At 44.0% G+C, this 19,315-nt stretch overlaps 1 protein-coding gene across 2 annotated transcripts in view; it reads right to left on the bottom strand.

Moving 5' to 3' along the window:
- idua (alpha-L-iduronidase) overlaps positions 1 to 19,315 on the bottom strand; it is a 376,360-nt gene that overhangs the window by 167,111 nt on the left and 189,934 nt on the right. For both annotated transcript variants that reach the window (XM_067992953.1, XM_067992962.1), the window contains 2 exons: positions 16,598 to 16,680; positions 5,035 to 5,142 (listed from right to left, as the gene is read on the bottom strand). In XM_067992953.1, coding sequence (XP_067849054.1) covers positions 5,035 to 5,142; positions 16,598 to 16,680 — 191 coding nt within the window. The remainder of the gene's footprint in view (positions 1 to 5,034; positions 5,143 to 16,597; positions 16,681 to 19,315) is intronic.

Raw genomic sequence — 19,315 nt, 5'->3', positions numbered from 1 at the left:
ACTAAACCCTCTGACTCATTTCTAACAACTTCCGCCCCAATTACTGCCACTATATAAGTGGTAGTAGGAGCTGCAGGAAGGTATTATTGCAGAAAAATAATGTTCCCCTTTAACTGGCTGCAGTCTTTTGCACCAGAACTGAATTTGCCTCTTTCCTAGTGGCAATAAATCTATCAGGAGCAGTATTACTATTCCATATTTGCTGTAAACTGCAAATGAGGGTCCCAGAAGGAAACTGCAGAGGGTTAGTGGCTGATTCACATGGGTGAGTGCCAGTTCCGCTCCCCTGCTAATCCACCAATGGGAGGAGAATTCAGCCCATAAAGTTTAAATCCATGTTCCTATTATTTTGCAAATAGGTCCAGTTACTGATACTAAGAGAACTTGGTGTTCTGATTTAGGATTTATTTATCAATTGGTAACAGAAGTGCTTACCACCCCATGCAAACAGGGTCAAAGGGCGCAGCCAGCCCCTTCAATCCATTTCCCTCCATTTCTGCCCTAAATAATTAACATCACTATAAATGTGGCAGCAGAGGCTGCAGCAATTATCCCTGAGGCAAATACAACTTGGAGGAGGCCATTTTGTGTGCTTATACTGAAGGTTGGCATTTCTGTGCCCAGAGTGGGACATAATACTCCAGCTGAGGCCTAACCAGTGATTTATAACGGTTGCGAGAAGCTACTAGAATCTGTCATTAATTATGGAGTGACTGAGCACTTGAACAAATATAAGCTGATCTGAGAGAACCAACATGGCTTTGTTAAGGGTAAGTCACGTCTGACTAATCTAGTTGAATTTTTTGAGGAGGTCACTAATAAGGTAGTTATGGATGTTATCTATGTGGACTTCCAGAACACATTCAATTAGGTTCCAATCAAGAAATTATAAGCAAAATTGAATTGGAAGTAGCCTCTTGACTTGGGTTGGAAATTGGCTGGGAAGTAAGAGTCAGAGGGGGTAATTTTAACCCCCAAGAACAGGTGGGGTGTGGGCAGATGGGAGGTTAAAATAACAGCTTTTTGGAGCAGGAGCACATCCCGGCTCCAACATGCCTACTTTGGGTGCAAACGTACAACAGGCACCCGGAAGTCCCGCCCCAACTTAAAGCTGGCGGATCGATACTTAAAAGGGCATTGTACCTCATTGAAATAGTTGAGGTACTTAAATTTTTGTGTATTACAGAAGTAAAATGAAGGTAATCTTACCTGTTCAGGTTTCCCATTGCTTCCGATTCACGTCAGGTGAAAACAGGCGGGAAGGGCCGGATCCATGAGGTGAGTGCCTTTTTTATACTACTTGTGGGCCCGGAGGAGCAGGAGCGCTTCTTCGAGGTCCAACAAGCTCACCTGGCGCGACATGAACTCGCGATCGGCCGACTAACTCCCACCCCCCCGATGCTGGACACCCCAAACCTGATGCTGGCTGGACCCCCCCACCCCACCCCGATCCCAATGCTGGCTTGTCACCCCCCTCCAATGCTGGACCAACCCCTCCCACGATGCTGGTCCCCCTGATCCTGATGCAGGCTGGACCCCCCGATCCTGATGCTGGCTGGACCCCCCCCCAATTCCGTTGCTGGACGATGTCGTCCACGTCCCCCCCACCTCCCCACCCCCCTCCAATTTGTTCCAAGGCCCACAATCTCTCTTTCCCTCCCGCTCCCCTCTCTGATTCGCGGCTCCTTTCCCTTCTGACAGGCAGCCAGCCTGTCAATCCGGCTGCTGGGTGCGTGGGAAACCCAGAAGCACAAATATTCATCATCAATTGATTTGCGATCGCAGATTGTAACACACTCATTTGGCTTCCAGGTTCCCCTTGCGAATATCTAGGGAAGGGCTGGGTTCCCAGCTCCAAGTTAAAATCATGCCCAGAGAGTGGGGATACCCTGATTGGCGGGGTGTGTTAGGTGGTGTTCCCCGGGGATCTATTCTAAGGCCTCAACCTTTCACCACATATATTAATGACTTGGATGACAGAATAGAGCGTTGTATATCCAAAGTTTGCAAATGATACTAAGTTAGGAGGGACAGTAAGTAGTGCAGATGGGAGCAGGAAGTTGCAAAGGGAGTGAGCAAAACTATGGCAAATGGAGTTCAATGTGGGTGAGTATGAAGTCATCTGCTTTGGACCCAAGAAAGATAAATTGGAATATTTTCTAAATGGTGGGCAACTGGGAACTGGAGAGGAGAAAACAGTTATGCTTGAAGAGAAACATTAGATTGGGACTCTACTCATTGGAGTTCAGAAGAATGAGAGGCGATCTTATTGAAACATATAAGATTGTGAAGGGGCTTGATCGGGTGGATGCAGTAAGGATGTTCCCAAGGATGGGTGAAACTAGAACTAGGGGGCATAATCTTAGAATAAGGGACTGCTCTTTCAAAACTGAGATGAGGAGAAACTTCTTCAATCAGAGGGTAGTAGGTCTGTGGAATTTGCTGCCCCAGGAAGCTATGGAAGCTACATCATTAAATAAATTTAAAACAGAAATAGACAGTTTCCTAGAAGTAAAGGGAATTAGAGGTTACGGGGAGCGGGCAGGAAATTGGACATGAAGCTGAGTTCGGATCGGTCAAGGCCCTGTGGATGGCGGAGCAGGCCCAGGGGCTGAGTGGCCGGGTCCTGTTCCTACTTCTTGTGTTCTTTAGATTTAAGGTCAGGATCAGATCAGCCATGATCTTATTGAATGGCGGAGCAGGCTCGAGGGGCCGATTGGCCTACTCCTGCTCCTATTTCTTATGTTCTTATCACAAAAAGTGATGTTTCTCTTTAATTAGCTGCAGCCTTTTAAAAGAGCATGGCTAATGACAACCTTGAGGAGGAAGATTCAGCTAACCTGTCAACAGGAGCAGAATTCAGCCCCTTGTTTCCTTTTACATTGGTAGACAGTGCCTGATATCTATTTGTTGCCGTAAGCTCATGGGTAGCTTAACAGCTTTTATTACTTTTCTTATTACTTTTACTAACCTTAATCTATCCAGCATCCACATTTCCTTGGCTTCCCTCAGCAATTATCTCTATTTCATGGTAACCTGATTGTGCTGATCCCCCAGCTCTGATCCCTGATGGTTCACTCTTAAGGTTTAATGTTAACCTAGATATTTCACTGACCTGTGATGACACATTTACTAAGTCTAATATTATCCATTCACCCTCAATTCCCTTGTTACTTTCTGTACTTGTATTTTCCTGTACATTCCACCAAAAGCCATAACCGTTTCTTTTAATTTGTTGATTAATGGACCATTTTGCACCGTTTCACCTTCATGTTAAACCTGGCTTTCTTAAACATTCTGCAGGAAGCATACCTCGTGAAATCATAGAAAGTTAAGGCACAGAAGGAGGCCATTCGGCCCATCGTGTCCGTGCCAGCCGAAAATGAGCTACCTAGCTTAATCCTACTTTCCAGCACTTGGCCCGTAGCCCTCCAGGTTACGGCACTTCAGGTGCATATCCAAGTATTTTTTAAATGAATTGAGGGCTTCTGCCTCTACCACCCTTTCAGGCAGTGAGTTCCAGACCACCACCACCCTCTGGGTGTTAAAATTTCTCCTCAGCTCCCCTCTAATCCTTCTACCAATTACTTCAAATCTATGCCCCCTGGGCACTGACCCCTCTGCTAAGGGAAATAGATCCTCCCTATCCACTCTAGTCCCGTCATAATTTTATACACTTCAATTAAATCTCCCCTCAGCCACCTTTGTTCCAAAGAAAACAACCCCAGCCTATCCAAACTTTTCTCATAGCTAAAATTCTCCAGCCCCGGCAACATCCTTGTAAATCTCCTCTGTACTGTCTCTAGTGCAATCACATCTTTCCTGTAATGTGGTGACAAGAACTGTATGCAGTGCACAAGCTGTGGCCTAACTAGCGTTTTATACAGTTCTAGCATAATTTCCCTGCTCTTATATTCTATGCCTCGGCTAATAAAGGAAAGTGTCCAGTATGCCTTCTCAACCACCTTATCTACCTGTCCTGCTACCTTCAGGGATCTGTGGACATGCACTCCAAGGTCCCTCGATTTCTTTACACCTCTCAGTATCCTCCCATTTATTATGTATTCCCTTGCCTTGTTTGCCCTCCCCAAATGTATTACCTCACACTTCTCCAGATTGAATTCCATTGCTCACCTGCCCAGTCAATTGAAATCTTCCTGCAGTCTACAGCTTTCCTCCTCACTATCAACCACACGGCCAATTTGTGTATCATCTGCAAACTTCTTGATCATGCCCCCTACATTCAAGTCCAAATCATTAATATATACTACAAAAAGCAAGGGACCTAGTACTGAGCCTTGCGGAACCCCACTAAAAACAGCCTTCCAGTCACAAAAACACCCGTCGACCATTACCCTTCGCTTACTGCCACTGAGCCAATGTTGGATCCAACTTGCAACTTTCCCTTGGATCCCACTGGCTTTAACTTTTTTGACCAGTCTGCCACGTGGGACCTTGTCAAAAGCCTTGCTAAAATCCATGGTGGGACAGGGCTGGAAAGCCCAGACAGGTACGTCTTTTAGCTATTAAATCAAAGGCAAAATACTGAGGATGCTGGAAATCTGAAATAAGAACAGAAAATGCTGGAAAAGCTCCGCAAGTCAGGTTCTGATGACAGGTCTTTGACCTGAAATGTTAACTCTGATTCTTTCTCCACAGATGCTGCCTGACTTACTGAGCTTTTCCAGCATTTTCTGTTTTTATTTCTTCTTTAGTTTGTTGTAACAGGCTGAGAGAGGTTACAACCGGAAGTTTTAGAGGTAATAGCACTACCTCATGGAAGAACTAGGAATAGTTGGCATTACTATTACAGCATTATCCAATAGATTAGGGATTTACAGTATTAGCAATTCATGGATTTCATATATATATATATATAGATAATTTTACAAAATTGTTTTATTCAGCTTTGGGTATTATTTTGCTGAGAGTAACTGTAAGATATAACACTGCAACTTATTATGAAGTAATTTGCAGTTGAAACTCTGAAATAATATGGCTGGTATATATTACAAACTTTTTCTATGTACTCACCTATATACCTTTTTGCCAAAAAGGTGATCAATTTTTTCCACTCAATCACCTGTATTTTCTCTTCGAAGTTGGTGAAGTAGCCTGATGGATTTCCCATAAGCTCAAATCCTGAAAAATATGAAGGAGGAAGTTTGTTTCTTTACAAAGTAATTAATTAAACAAATTTGACAATCACTGCAATGAATTAACTGTTTCTACAAATATTAATTCAAATACAGAATGTACTGTACTCCAGTACAATGTACCACTAAATGTAAAAATAAATGGAATGAACAAGGTTTCACAATGCCAAAAATTCTACATCTCTGCTGTACAGTTTTTCAAACAATTTAAAATAAAAGGAAATACTCGAACATAATGAAGAAACGTCCAGCATGAGCTATCCCTGTTCTCCTTATAAGTTGAACCATCTAATTTCGTGACTGATACTTTGCTTTTGGTTCTTGCTTATTAAAAAGAAGTGAAATTGCTGTGGAGCAGAAGTTCAGGAAACACTTCTGCACTACAATTACTGCACACAAATTACATTTAACAACCTTTGTTCACCCACTTGAAAAATATTTGATGGAAATAATTTTGAGAAGGCAACTTTAAATTGCTTTATTCAGATCTCTGCACAGAAATAAATTATGGGACTGTGCAACTTTATCCTTGTTTTACTCCCTCACTCTTGAAGGCACTGACTCTTGCTGTGCATGGGAAACCCTCTGATACCTCGCCCAAGTGGCTCTTCTTCATTTATAAGTCTAGATAATGAGTGTGGAGTGCATTATGGACAAACTCAATGTCCACATATGAGTACTTCGCAGCAGGCACATTGAATGGTAAGTGGGGCAGGCAACATGGCTGATCTTTTCCTCCTATATATATTAGGGACATTAAGATCAATCAAAGCTCTTCCACTGCCGCCCTGACTTGAGATTAGTGAATTCAGCACACACTGGGGACTAAACTTTGGATCTCTTAGTCTAACGCCTGGATTTTCCTCCCATTGGTGGGTCAGCAGAAGAGCAGGAATACCATCCGTAAATGTGGGCCCATCATTAACTTGCTGCAATGCTCTCCCAGCCCCCTCATTTGCTGTACAGGGTGGGCTTGGAGCAGTAATACGGCTCCTGATAGGTTTATTGCCGCTTGTACAGTAGAAGATATGGTTCTGCTGCAGCTTGTAAAAAGCTGCAGTCAGTTAAAGGGAAGCATCACTTTTCTGCAAGACTGGCTGAAGCAGCAGCAGTCTTAGAGATGTAAGCAACTGGAAGCATTCTCAGATTCTCGGACACATCTCTGGAGGTCCTTTTCGCAGAAGTCAGGGTCAGAGGACCAAGATTATTCGGCACTGAGGGTAGGAAGCCCCATAAGAGGGTGGTGCAGTCTGCCTGGAGGGAGGTAGCAGAGGCAGTCAGTACGACCTCCACCACCCTAAGAACTACAAGAGGTTCAATGACCTGACAAGGGTAGCTAAGGTACGTCGAGGTACTCTTGCTAATAACATCCTCTACCAGTCAGACAGCCTTCACACCTCCTTGCATCTCCCACTCTCCCTCTCTGCATCTGGGTGTCAGGGGAACACATGTCTGCAGAGGCTAAAGCATCTTCTTTACAAATAGGGGAGGAGAAGCAATGTTGAAAACCCTGAGCACACATGAAGAGGAGGCAATGCACATTGAAGACAGGCAGGCTGAAAAGGGCAAGGTTGGAGGTAAGGTTGTAAGAGAAGATTGGTATAGGTGGTAAGTGCATAGGTAGTATCAGTTTTTTGTGCTTTCTCAAAGTATTGAAATCTCCTTACGTGAGCGACTATTTCTTCAAGGAGGAATTTCACTATGTAAACAGCTAAATATGTTTATCTGTGCTTCACATCACGGGGGTGCCTTGCAGGAAGAGGACGACTGCAATAACCCAGGCACATCTACTGGGTAATTAGCTGCCAGAACCACAGCCTCAACTGCTGCAACTTCCTCACCAATTGCTTTGTGGCATCTTACTTGCACAAACACCAGCACAGAGACACTCACTTGGGAGGAAATAATTAGTGGTCTGAAGGCCTGTTACTGGATGAAGGACTGACCACTGGTGAGAATGGGGATTTGGGAGTGGCAGAGAAGGAGAATACTGTTCCTCCGTTGTGGGTGTAGAGATGACCATCATCAACTGAGGAGCTTAGGGACTGAGATCTAAGGGGCCCAGTCTTTGAAAGAGCTACAATAAGGTAGCAGACCACGACCTGCACCTGTAACACATTGCGAGAGGTTTCCCACAACCTGCGGAACAGTCTGGAGACTGACAGCCTCGGAGATATCAGTGACATCAAGTCGCCAGGACATTGGTGGCTTCCAGAGTGGCAGCTAAGAGCACTGCCACAGGTGCTTTGAACAGGACATTTTCATGGGGTATCCAAGACATGGTTGGGATTATTCTTGTAAGATTCTCAAAATTCACAGATCCCCCAAAACTCGGAGAAAAACCCTAAAGAAATTCACCTTTTCCCTGAGTATGGAAAAACTTTGGCCATTGACTGAAATCCTAAGATGGAAGGATAGGTGCGAGGTCACCAGACGAATCCACAACACACACATGGAATGTGGGAGAATTACTGCTTCAGACATGTATCTGGTTTAATGCAAAACCGACAGCAGGGGGTCGACACTCACTGCCATTGAAAGAGGCAACTGCTCCAGACATGGTGGGGCCATGTCTTTGTTAAAAAGCAAAACCAATCAACACCTAGGATGTTGGATACAAAAGGAAGCCTTGTGTGACAAGCTCTAAAAATTGGAATAAACAATGACCCATCGGGAGAAGCAATTGCAACATGATGAGGGACCATCAAAAATTCTTAAGGACTTCGTAAGAACTGTTTAAACAGACACGAAGTGTTTTTTTTAAAGTGACGAAGACCATTTGTAAGAGAGGGATATAGAAGTGGGAACACGAAACCTTTCTCTCTCTCTCTCTCTCTCTGGCTCTTGCTGTCTTGTGTGCTGCTTGTCTTGTTCTGCCTGTCTCTGGAAGGAAAAGCAGCTTCCGGCGAAACCAACGAACGCTACGTGAGAGAACCGGTCAGCAGACCTGCAAGGGCAAAGGATTGTTCAACAGCTCGGGAGGCGACAGTTCAACAAGGCAAGGGACAGGGAAGGTCAGCAGCTCTAGAAGCAGGCCGACACACAAGAAGAAACCAGAGCAACAGCCCCAGTGACCATCAGACACCTCGCGGCAACAAGGGCCTTACGAAACAACCAACCGAATATTGCCACCAACCAACCGGGTAATATTGGGCCACCGCGACCAAAGAAAACCAACTCGGGAGAAAACCGAAGATCCACAAAGTTTCACTCGACAATCTATTTCTGACTTACCTCTGGGTGAATTACTGTCAAGGATTTGTTTGGTGAGCATTATCTCTGGTCCTTTAGCGTCCACCTTAGCTAGTACAGTGGGATTGGGAGGGGTGACGTATCTTTCTACTGTAATTTCCCTCGTGTGTACTGAAGTGTTCCCCATTTTATTAGAGTGTTAAGATTGTTGTGTTGTATTTTCTCTCTTGAATAAAGGTCAAAGTTTCTTGCACCAAAACCACTTTGTCACAACCCCCAAGGTCTAGAACCCAGGGAGTGGGAGCGATTCAAACCGCTCAGAAGTCAGAGGCGAAGCTGACACGCACCACCACCCCCTACATTCTCTCTGTACTGACACTGACCAGCAGCTCCTTTGAGCCTGTAACCCCTCCAATGCCTACACATGAGGGAGTTTCAGACATAAGCCTGGAACCCCTTGGCACTGCAAAAGAAAGATTACTGAAAACTAGTCCCTTTAAAACTGCTTCCCTGAAGCCAGAGTCGCCTCAGGCTTCTAAGGAACTAGGGGGGGCTATCCCAGCACTCTTATCTCACTCAGGGAGTGCCTCATAAGAGTAGTAGATTAGGAGTATGGAAAAATAAATTAGTTGGGTAGGCAGTGTTAAGAAGTAGTTGTTCTCCTGGCCAGCCTACCATTTTCCACCCTCCATAAACTTGAACTCTGCTGCCCTTATCCTAACTCGCACCAAGTCCCGTTCACCCATCACCCCTGTGCTCGCTGACCTACACTGGCTCCTAGTCCGGGAACGCCTCGATTTTCAAATTCTCATCTTTGTGTTCAAATGCCACCATGACCTAGCCCCTCCTTATTTCGGTAACCTCCTCGAGCTCTACAACCCTCCGAGATCGCTGTGCTCCTCCAATTCTTGCCTCTTGCATATGCCCAATTTTAATTGCTCCACTATTGGTGGCCGTGTCTTCAGGAATTCCCTCCCTAAATCTCTCCGCCTCTCTCTCCTCCTTTAAGATGCTCCTTTAAACCTACCTCTTTGACCAAACTTTTGGTCACCTGTCCTAATATCTCCCCAAGTGGCTCAGTGTCAAATTTTGTTTGATAATGCTCCTGTGAAGTGCCTTGGGACATTTTTGCTACGTTAATGGTGCTATATAAATGCAAGTTGTTGTTGTAGATAAAGTTATTTGAAATTTTGACTCTTCTTGGAGAATATTCTGTTTTGTATTCACATACACATAGGGGAGATTTTCCTCGCCATTTTCAGTGCAAAATCAGGGCAAGTAAATGTTTTTTGCAGGAAAATCAAGTAGAAGCCGTTTCTTCCATGAAATTGCTCTCCCCCAGTTCCCTCATGCTTTTTCACCCTTCCTGCAATCTGTCCACCAAGTGCCCTTATTTACATATATTAAAATGAGGACTAGTGGTTTCCTGCTTTCACAATAATCTCAGGGTAACACCAGACTGAGAGTTATAAGATGCAGATAATGCCAGCATCAGCTGAGACAGGTAAGGAGTTTCTGAGTCTGGAGAGTTTTGTTAGCAACAGAGCAGAGAAGGTTAACGGGAGATTTAATTGAGGTGTTCAAAATTATGAGGGGTTTTGATAGAGTAGATAGGGTGAAACTGTTTCCACTGGAAAGAGAGTCAGTAACCAGAGGACACAGATTTAAGATAATTGCAAAAGAACCAGGGAGTAGATGAGGAGAAATTTGTTATGATGTCGAATGCACTGCCTGAAGGGGTGGTGGAAGCAGATTCAATAGCAACTTTCAAAAGGGAATTGGATATATACTTGAAAAGGAAAAATTTGCAGGGTTATGGGGAAAAAGCAGGACGGTCAAACTAATTTGATAACTCTTTCAAAGAGCTGGCACAAACACGATGGGCCGAATGGCTTCCTTCTGTGCTGTATGATTCTACGATTTCTGCAGCGTTTTTTTTGCCATTTTGTCACACCTGGACTTGCTTCTCACTGCTTCTGGCAGGGTCTACAAAAGGGTCGTGGGAATGAGGTGGCCTTCCTCTCACGATAGCTTGATCTTGGTAGGGATCAGTTGCTGGCTGCATCTCCGGAGCTTGTTGCTGGGCAGTATGGTGTCACCTCCATCATTCTACTGGTGTTGGTCTCTGAGGGGTAAGGCCATAGGTCTGCCATGTGCTGATACCTCTGTAACCTCCTCCAGCCCTACAACCCTTCAAGGTCTCTGCGCTCCTCCAATTCTGGCCAGTTGTGCATCCCCGATTTCCATCGCCCCACCACTGGCAGCCATGCCTTCAGCTGCCTGGGCCCTAACCTCCGAATTCCCTCTCTAAACCTCTCCGCCTCTCTACTCCTTTAAGATACTCCTTAAAACTTACATCTTTGACCAAGCCTTTGGTTACCTGTCCTAATATCTCTTTATGTGATTCGGTGTCAATTTTTGTCTGATTACGTTCCAGTGAAGCACTTTCGGAAGTTTTACTACATTAAATGCAAGTTGTTGCTGTCCTAAGAGCCAACAGTATCAGGACTTTGGCTGTTGTCATTCTACTGAGCCTCCCTGAATCTGTGTCGCCACTGATCAGTGGAATGGCTGGCTAATGGTAGACATCAGATCCTGAAAGCACCAAGAAACAGCAGAATGTTTATTCACTTTGGTAGGAAGAATAGAAAAACAGAATTTTTTTTAATGGTGAGAAACTATTCAGAGAGTTGATGTTCAGAGAGATTTGGGTGTTCTCATACAAGAAACACAAAAAGTTAGCATGGAGGTACAGCAAGCAATTAGGAAGACAAATGGCATATTGCAATGGAGTACAAGAGTAAGGAAGTCTTACTACAAGGGCTTTGGTGAGACCTCACCTGCAGTACTGTGGAGAGTTTTGGTCTCCTTATCTAAGGAAGGATATACTTGCCTTAGAGGCGGTGCAACAAAGGTTCACTAGATTGATTCCTGAGATGAGAGGGTTGTCCTATGAGGTGAGATTGAGTAGAATGGGCCTATACTCTCTGGAGTTTAGAAGAATGAGAGGTGAGCTCATTGAAACATACAAGATTCTGAGGTGGTTTGACAGGGTAGATGCTGAGAGGCTGTTTCCCTTGGCTGGAGAGTCTAGAACTAGGGGGCATATGCTCAGAATAAGGGGTTGGCCATTTAAGACTGAGATGAGGAGGAATTTCTTCACTCAGAGGGTTGTGAATCTTTGGAATTCTCAACCCCAGAGGGCCGTGGATGCTGAGTCGTTGAATATGTTCAAGGCTGAGATACATAGATTTTTGGACTCTAGGGGAATCAAGGGATATGGGGATCGGGCGGGAAAGTGGAGTTGAGGTCAAAGATCAGCCATGATCTTACTGAATGGCGGAGCAGGCTCGAGGGGCCGAATGGCCTATTCCTACTCCTATTTCTTATGATCTTATGTATTGCAGCCACGATGATCTGGAAGCCGCTATGCAGGCTATACTGCACTCTCTTTACTATTGCCACCAGAGCTGCAGTCTGTACTTCCATGGAGGTGGAGTCACTTACTGGTCCCTGGCTGCTTCTTAGGTTGGGGTTTGCTGCAGATTCAAATGAAGCTGCCACAAATACTCCATTGATGCTTCCCTTATGTTGCCACAAATGAGAGGTGTAGAGAGGCATCGAAACCAATTGGATAATAGAGGCAACTGGACTGGATTATAGGGGCATGAACTGAATGCAAGAGGCATAGGATTTGGTGGGCTTGGTGGCCTTTTCTCAAGTTTAACTTTTATATTTTTATATGTTTCCATGTGACAATTCAGCCACCCTGATTCAAACTCTTCATTGCACTAACGGACATGGGCGAGAAAAACTACTGTTTGGATAAGAATGTTAAATACACACCTCGAAGTCTCTGGCAAGGAACGGAAGACCATTTCACATTTGCTTGATACAATCATAGAAAGTTACAGCACAGAAGGAGGCCATTCGGCCCATTGTGTCCGTCCCGGCCAAAAAAGAGTTATACAGCTTAATCCCACTTTCCAGCACTTGGTCCGTAGCCCTCCAGGTTACGGCACTTCAAGTGCACAACCGAGTACTTTTTAAATGAGCTGAGGGTTTCTGTCTCTACCACTCTTTCAGGCAGTGATTTCCAGACCCGCAACACACTCTGGGTGAAAAAAAATTTCCTCAGCTCCCCTCTAATCTTTGTACCAATTATTTTAAATTTATGCCCCCTGGTATTAAGGGATATGGGCCAAAGGCAGGTATATGGAGTTAGATCACAGATCAGCCATGATCTTATCAAATGGTGGAGGAGGCACGAGGGGCTGAATGGCCTACTCCTGTTCCTATGTTCACTGACCCCTCTGCTAAGGGAAATAGATCCACCCTATCCACTCTATCTAGACCCCTCATAATTTTATACACTTCAATTAAATCTCCCCTCAGCCTCCTTTGTTCCAAAGAAAATAACCCCAGCCTATCCAATCTTTTCTCATAGCTAAAATTCTCCAGCCCTGGCAACGTCCTTGTAAATCTCCTCTGTACTGTCTCTAGTGCAATCACATCTTTCCTGTAATGTGGTGACAAGAACTGTATGCAGTGCACAAGCTGTGGCCTAACTAGCGTTTTATACAGTTCTAGCATAACTTCCCTGCTCTTATATTCTATGCCTCGGCTAATAAAGGAAAGTATCCAGTATGCCTTCTCAACCATCTTATCTACCTGTCCTGCTACCTTCAGGGATCTGTGGACATGCACTCCAAGGTCCCTCGATTTCTTTACACCTCTCAGTATCCTCCCATTTATTATGTATTCCCTTGCCTTGTTTGGCCTCCCCAAATGCATTACCTCACACTTCTCCGGATTGAATTCCATTTGTTACTTTTCTGCTCACCTGCCCAGTCAATTGATATCTTCCTGCAGTCTACAGCTTTCCTCCTCACTATCAACCACACGGCCAATTTGTGTATCATCTGCAAACTTCTTGATCATGCCCCCTACATTCAAGTCCAAATCATTAATATATACCACAAAAAGCAAGGGACCTAGTACTGAGCCCTGCGGAACCCCACTAAAAACAGCAACTTTCCCTTGGATCCCACTGGCTTTAACTTCTTTGACCAGTCTGCCATGTGGGACCTTGTCAAAAGTCTTGCTAAAATTTATGTACATCAAACGCGTTACCCTTGTTACCTCCTCAAAAAATTCAATCAAGTTAGTCAGACACGACCTCCCCTTAACAAATCCATGCTGACTGTCCTTCATTAGCCCAATCCTTTCTAAATGATGATTTTTGCTGTCCCTCAGAATTGATTCCAATAATTTGCCCACCACCGAGGTTAGACTAACTGGCCTATAATTACTCGATCTGTCCCTTTCTCCCTTTTTAAACAACAGTACAACGTTAGCAGTTCTCAAATCCTCCGGCACCACGCCTGTAGCCAGGGAGGATTGGAAAATGATGGTCAGAACCTCCGCTATTTCCTCCCTTCCTTCTCTTAACAACCGGGGATACATTTCATCCGGACCTGGTGGTTTATCTACTTTCAAACTTCCTTAACCCCTTAATACTTCCTCTCTCACTATGTTTATCCCATCTAATATTTCACACTCCTCCTCATTAACTATAATTTCTGCATTGTCCCACTCTTTTGTGAAGACAGGTGCAAAGTATTCACCAAGAACCATACCCACATCTTCTGCCTCCACACATAGGTTACCTTTTTGGTTTCTAGTAGGCCCTATTCTTTCCTTAGTTATTCTCTTGCTCTTTATGTATTCATAAAACATCTTTGGGTTTTCCTTGATTTTACTTGTCAGTATTTTTTCATGCCCTCTCTTTGCTTTCCTAATTTCCTTTTTAATTTCACCCCAGCACTTTCTATACTCCTCTAGGCTTTCTGCAGCATTAAGCTTTCGGTATCTTGACATAAGCTTCCCTTTTTTGCAGTATCTCATCTAGTATGCTCCTTGACATCCAGGGGGCTCTAGATTTGGCAGTCCCACTCTTTGTCTTTGTGGGAACATGTTTGTTCTGAACCCTCACTATCTCTCCCTTGAATGCCTCCCACTGCTATGACACTGATTTACCTTGAAGTAGCTGTTTCCAGTCCACTTTTGCTAAATTACTTCTCAGCTAGTAAAATTGGCCTTTCCCCAATTCAGAACTTTTACTCTTGTTCTATCTTTGTCCTTATCCACTACTATGCTAAATCTAACTCAATTATGATCACGACCACCAAAATGCTCTCCCACTGATACTCCTTCCACCTGCCCAGCTTCATTCCTTAAAACTAAACCGAGGACTGCCCGCTCTTGTTGGGCTTGTTACATACTGGCTAAAAAAGTTCTCCTGAATGCAATTGAAGAATTCTGCATCCTCTATACCTTTTATGCTGACTGTAACCCAGTTGGATATAAGAGTAGGAATTTCTTTTTCAAATGTTTAACCAACATCACCATCAAAAAACAAATTATCTTGTGATACAACAACTATCTGATAATGCCGTCAGCATAAAAAACTCCTCTACACTCCTCATTGAACCAGTGTTGATCCACTGGCTTGATGGTAATGGTAGAGTGAGGGATATGCCGGACCATGGAGTTACAGATTGTGGTGGAATACAATTCTGCTGCTGCTAATGGCCCACAGTGCCTCATGGATGACCAGTTTTGAGCTGCTGGATTTGTTCTGAATCTATCCCATTTAGCACAGTGGTAGTACCACACAACGCAATGGACCGTGTCCTCAGTGAGAAGATGGGACATCGTCTCCACAAGGACTGTGCGGTGGTCAGTCCTACCAATATTGTCATGGGCAGATGCATCTGCGGCAGGTAGATTGGTGAGGACGAGGTCAAGTAGGTTTTTCCCTAATGTGGTTCTCTCACCGCCTGCTGCAGGCCCAGTCTGGCAACTATATTCTTCAGGACTCGGCCAGCTCGGTCAGTAGTGGTGTTACTAAGCTACCTTTGGTGATGGACATTGAAGTCCCCCACCCAGAGTACATTCTGTGCCCTTGCTACCCTCAGTGCTTCCTCCAAGTAGTGCTCAACATGGAGGAGTACTGATTCATCAGCTGAGGGAGGGAAGTAGGTGGTAATCAGCAGGAGGTTTCCTTGCCCATGTTTGACCTGATGCCATGAGACTGCATGGGGTCTGGAGTCAATGTTGAGGACTCCCAGGGCCACTCCCTCCTGACTGTATACTACTGTGCCACCACCTCTGTCCTGCAGGTGGGACAGGATATACCCAGGGATGGTGATGGAGGAGTCTGGGACATTGGCTGAAAGGTATGATTCTGTGAGTATGACTATGTCAGGCTGTTGCTTGACTAGTCTGTGGGACAGCTCTCCCAATTTTGGTGCAAGTCCCCAGATGTTAATGAGGAGGACTTTGCAGGGTCGCCTGGGCTTGGTTTGCCTTAGTCGTGTCCAGTGCCTGGTGGTCCGATGCTGGGTGGTCCGTCCGGTTTTATTCTTATTATGTCTTTTTGTAGCGGGATTGTACAACTGAGTGGCTTGTTAGGCCATTTCAGAGAGCAGTTAAGAATCAACCACATTGCCGTGGGTCTGGAGTCACATATAGGCCAGACCGAGTAAGGACCTACAGGACATTTGTGAACCAAATGGGTTTTTACGACAATCCAGTAGTTTCACGGTCACCATTACTGATGCTAGTTTTTCATTCCGGATTTTATATTTAATTAACTGAATTTAAATTCCCCATCTCCCGTGGTGGGATTTGAACTCATATCTCTGGATTATTAGTCCAGGCCCCTTGTGTACGAGTCAGCAGACATTCAGGAGAGAAATTGGGGGGAGCTCTGATTATTGATCTGCCAAAGGGGTCTAAGGTTTGAGGATGGAAGATGTGTGTGGGATGAGAAGGAGGTTGACGTGTTTAATTCCAAAGCAGCGCATGAGGTAAGAGGTAAGAGTGAAAAGTGTGGCAATTGGGTGTCCTGAAACATGATATGGTGCTATATAAACTAAGTTTTTATCTTTAATTTAAGTCTCTCTAAATTGGAATTCGAAGTTGCAAATTAATTCAATGCTCCTACCTCATAACAGAAATTATATTATTTATAATTGTATAAAGTTGTGGGACAGAATTTGTAAGGAGTTCAACATTCACCGTAACTTTGGCAAAAGATCGGCGGAAGCCCTGGAGAAACTGCGTAAACAAATGGCTGGTTTCCGAGGTTTCTGCTGATCTTCCGCTGAAGGCGGGAGGTTGAAGAACTCCCATGGAAATTCTATTCCTGTGTATTTTGTAATTCATTCTTGATTGTGACTTACCTGGTTTGAGCCCATTCTGCCACAAAATGTGAATTAAATCATCCAAGTTTGTAAAGTTGTACAGAAGTTTGCCATTCATCTCCCTGCTCAGAAAGAAATTAAGAAAAATTAAGCATCCTGTGTCCAGTAAATCGAAAAGGCCAGCTCACCCAAATTGCTCCAGGCTGCTGTTATGTTCCTTCTAATTTCTGCCATTTTTACATTCTTTCTAATACACGCACACAATCATTCCCACCTTATAGAAGCAGATAGTAAAGAGGCAAAATTATTCATATAAGAGGTACTTCTCCAGCTTTTCCTGTCAAGAGTGCATATTGGAAATACTGGCATGCGATCTGCACGATTTTCTGACCATTGCAGGAAAATTACTCCTATTAAGTCATTTTGTACCCTGGAAATTACCCTTTTAAGGATAACCTTTTACTCAGTGGAGCGATTAAAATATATTCAATATATTTAACAAACCTTGCATACACTTGTTGAGTGCCAAAAGTTTGCAATGTAAATCACGTCACTTCTAGCACATGATCTGGAAGCAATATTTTTTTCAAGATGTGCTTGTGAAAATTTGTGGTATAGAAACATAGAAAATAGGAGCAGGAGTAGGCCATTCGGCCCTTCGAGCCTGCTCCGCCATTCAGTATGATCATGGCTGATCCTCTATCTCAATATCATATTCCCACTCTCTCCCCATACCCCTTGATGCCTTTTGTGACTAGAAAGCTATCTCTCTCCTTCTTAAATATATTCAGTGACTTGGCCTCCACAGCCTTCTGTGGTAGAGAATTCCACAGGTTCACCACCCTCTGAGTGAAGAAATTTCTCCTCATCTCAGTCCTAAATGTCCTACCCGTATCCTGAGACTGTGAACCCTCATTCTAGACCCCCCCAGCCAGGGGAAACATCCTCCCTGCATCCAGTCTGTCCAGCCTTTTCAGAATTTTATACGTTTCAATCAGATCCCCTCTCATTCTTCTAAACTCGACCCAATCTCTCCTCATACGACAGTCCTGCCATCCCAGTATTCAGTCTAGTGAACCTTTGCTGCACTCCCTCTATGGCAAGTATATCCTTTCTTAGGTAAGGAGTCCAAAACTGCCCACAATACTCCAGGTGTGGTCTCACCAAAGCCCTGTATAACTGCAGTTAGACATCCTTGCTCCTGTACTCAAATCCTCTTGCAATGAAGGCCAACATACCATTTGCCTTCCTAACTGCTTACTGCACCTGCATGTTTGCTTTCAGTGACTGGTGCACAAGAACACCCAGGTCTCTTTGTACATCAACATTTTCCAATCTATCGCCATTTAAATAATACTCTGCCTTTCTGTTTTTCCTTCCGAAGTGGATAACTTCACATTTATCCACATTATACAGCATCTGCCATGTATTTGCCCACTCACTCAACTTGTCAAAATCGCCTTGAAGCCTCTTTGCATCCTCCTCACAACTCACAATCCCACCTAATTTTGTGTTGTCAGCAAACTTGGAAATATTACATTTGGTTCCCTCATCCAAATCATTGATATATATTGTGAATAGCTGGGGCATAAGCACTGATTTCTGCGGAACGTCACTAGTCACTGCCTGCCACTCCGAAAAGGACCCATTTATTCCTACTCTGTTTCCTGTCTGTTAACCAATTTTCAATCCATGCCAGTATATTACCACCAATCCCATGTGCTTTAATTTTGCACACTAACCTCTTATGTGGGACTTTATCAAAGGCCTTCTGAAAATCCAAATATACCACATCCACTGATTCTCCCTTATCTATTCTACCAGTTACATCCTCAAAAAGCTCCACTAGGTTTGTCAAACATGATTTCCCTTTCATAAATCCATGTTGACATTGTTTAATCCTGTTGATATTTTCTAAGTGTCCTGTTATCACATCCTTTATAATGGACTCTCGCATTTTCCCTACTACTGATGCTGGGCTAACCGGTCTGTAGTTCCCTGTTTTCTCTCTCCCTCCTTTTTTAAATAGTGGGGTTACATTTGCCACCCTCCAATCTGCAGGAATTGTTCCATGATCTGTAGAATTTTGGAAGATGACAACCAATGCATCCACTATTTCCATGGCTACCTCTTTTAGTACTCTGGGATGCAGATTATAAGGCCCTGGGGCTTTCAGTCCCATTAATTTCTCCAGCACTATTTTTTCACTAATACTAATTTCCAGTAATTCCTCCTTCTCACGGGACCCTTGGTTCCCTAGCATTTCTGGGAAGTTATTTGTGTCCTCTTCCATGAATACAGAACCAAAGTATTTGTTTAATTGCTCTTCCGTTTGCTTGTTCCCCATTATAAATTCTCCTGTTTCTGACTGTCCTGCTTCTGACATTTGTCTTCAGTAATCTTTTTCTCTTTACATGCTTGTAGAAGCTTTTACAGTCTGCTTTTATATTCCTTACAAGTTTACTCTCATCCTCTACTTTTCCCCTCTTAATCAATCTCTTGGTCCTTTTTTGCTGAATTCTAAACTGCTCCCAATTCTCAGGTTTGCTACTTTTTCTGGCAACTTTATTTGACTCGTCTTTGGGTCTAATGCTATCCTTAATTTCTTTATGAGAAATATGAGTTTCTGGATGGGCCGAATAGCCTCCATCTGTGTTGTAACATACTATGATGCTATGAAAAGAGATTGCTGAGGGATGACCTGATAGGTGCCTTTAAGATCATAAAAAGGGGAGACAACTTGTATTTATATAGTGC

This window comes from Heptranchias perlo, chromosome 1 (genome assembly GCF_035084215.1).
Source record: "Heptranchias perlo isolate sHepPer1 chromosome 1, sHepPer1.hap1, whole genome shotgun sequence".
In the NCBI taxonomy this organism is placed as follows: Eukaryota; Metazoa; Chordata; class Chondrichthyes; order Hexanchiformes; family Hexanchidae; genus Heptranchias; species Heptranchias perlo.
This window is presented reverse-complemented; position numbering and strand designations above follow the sequence as displayed.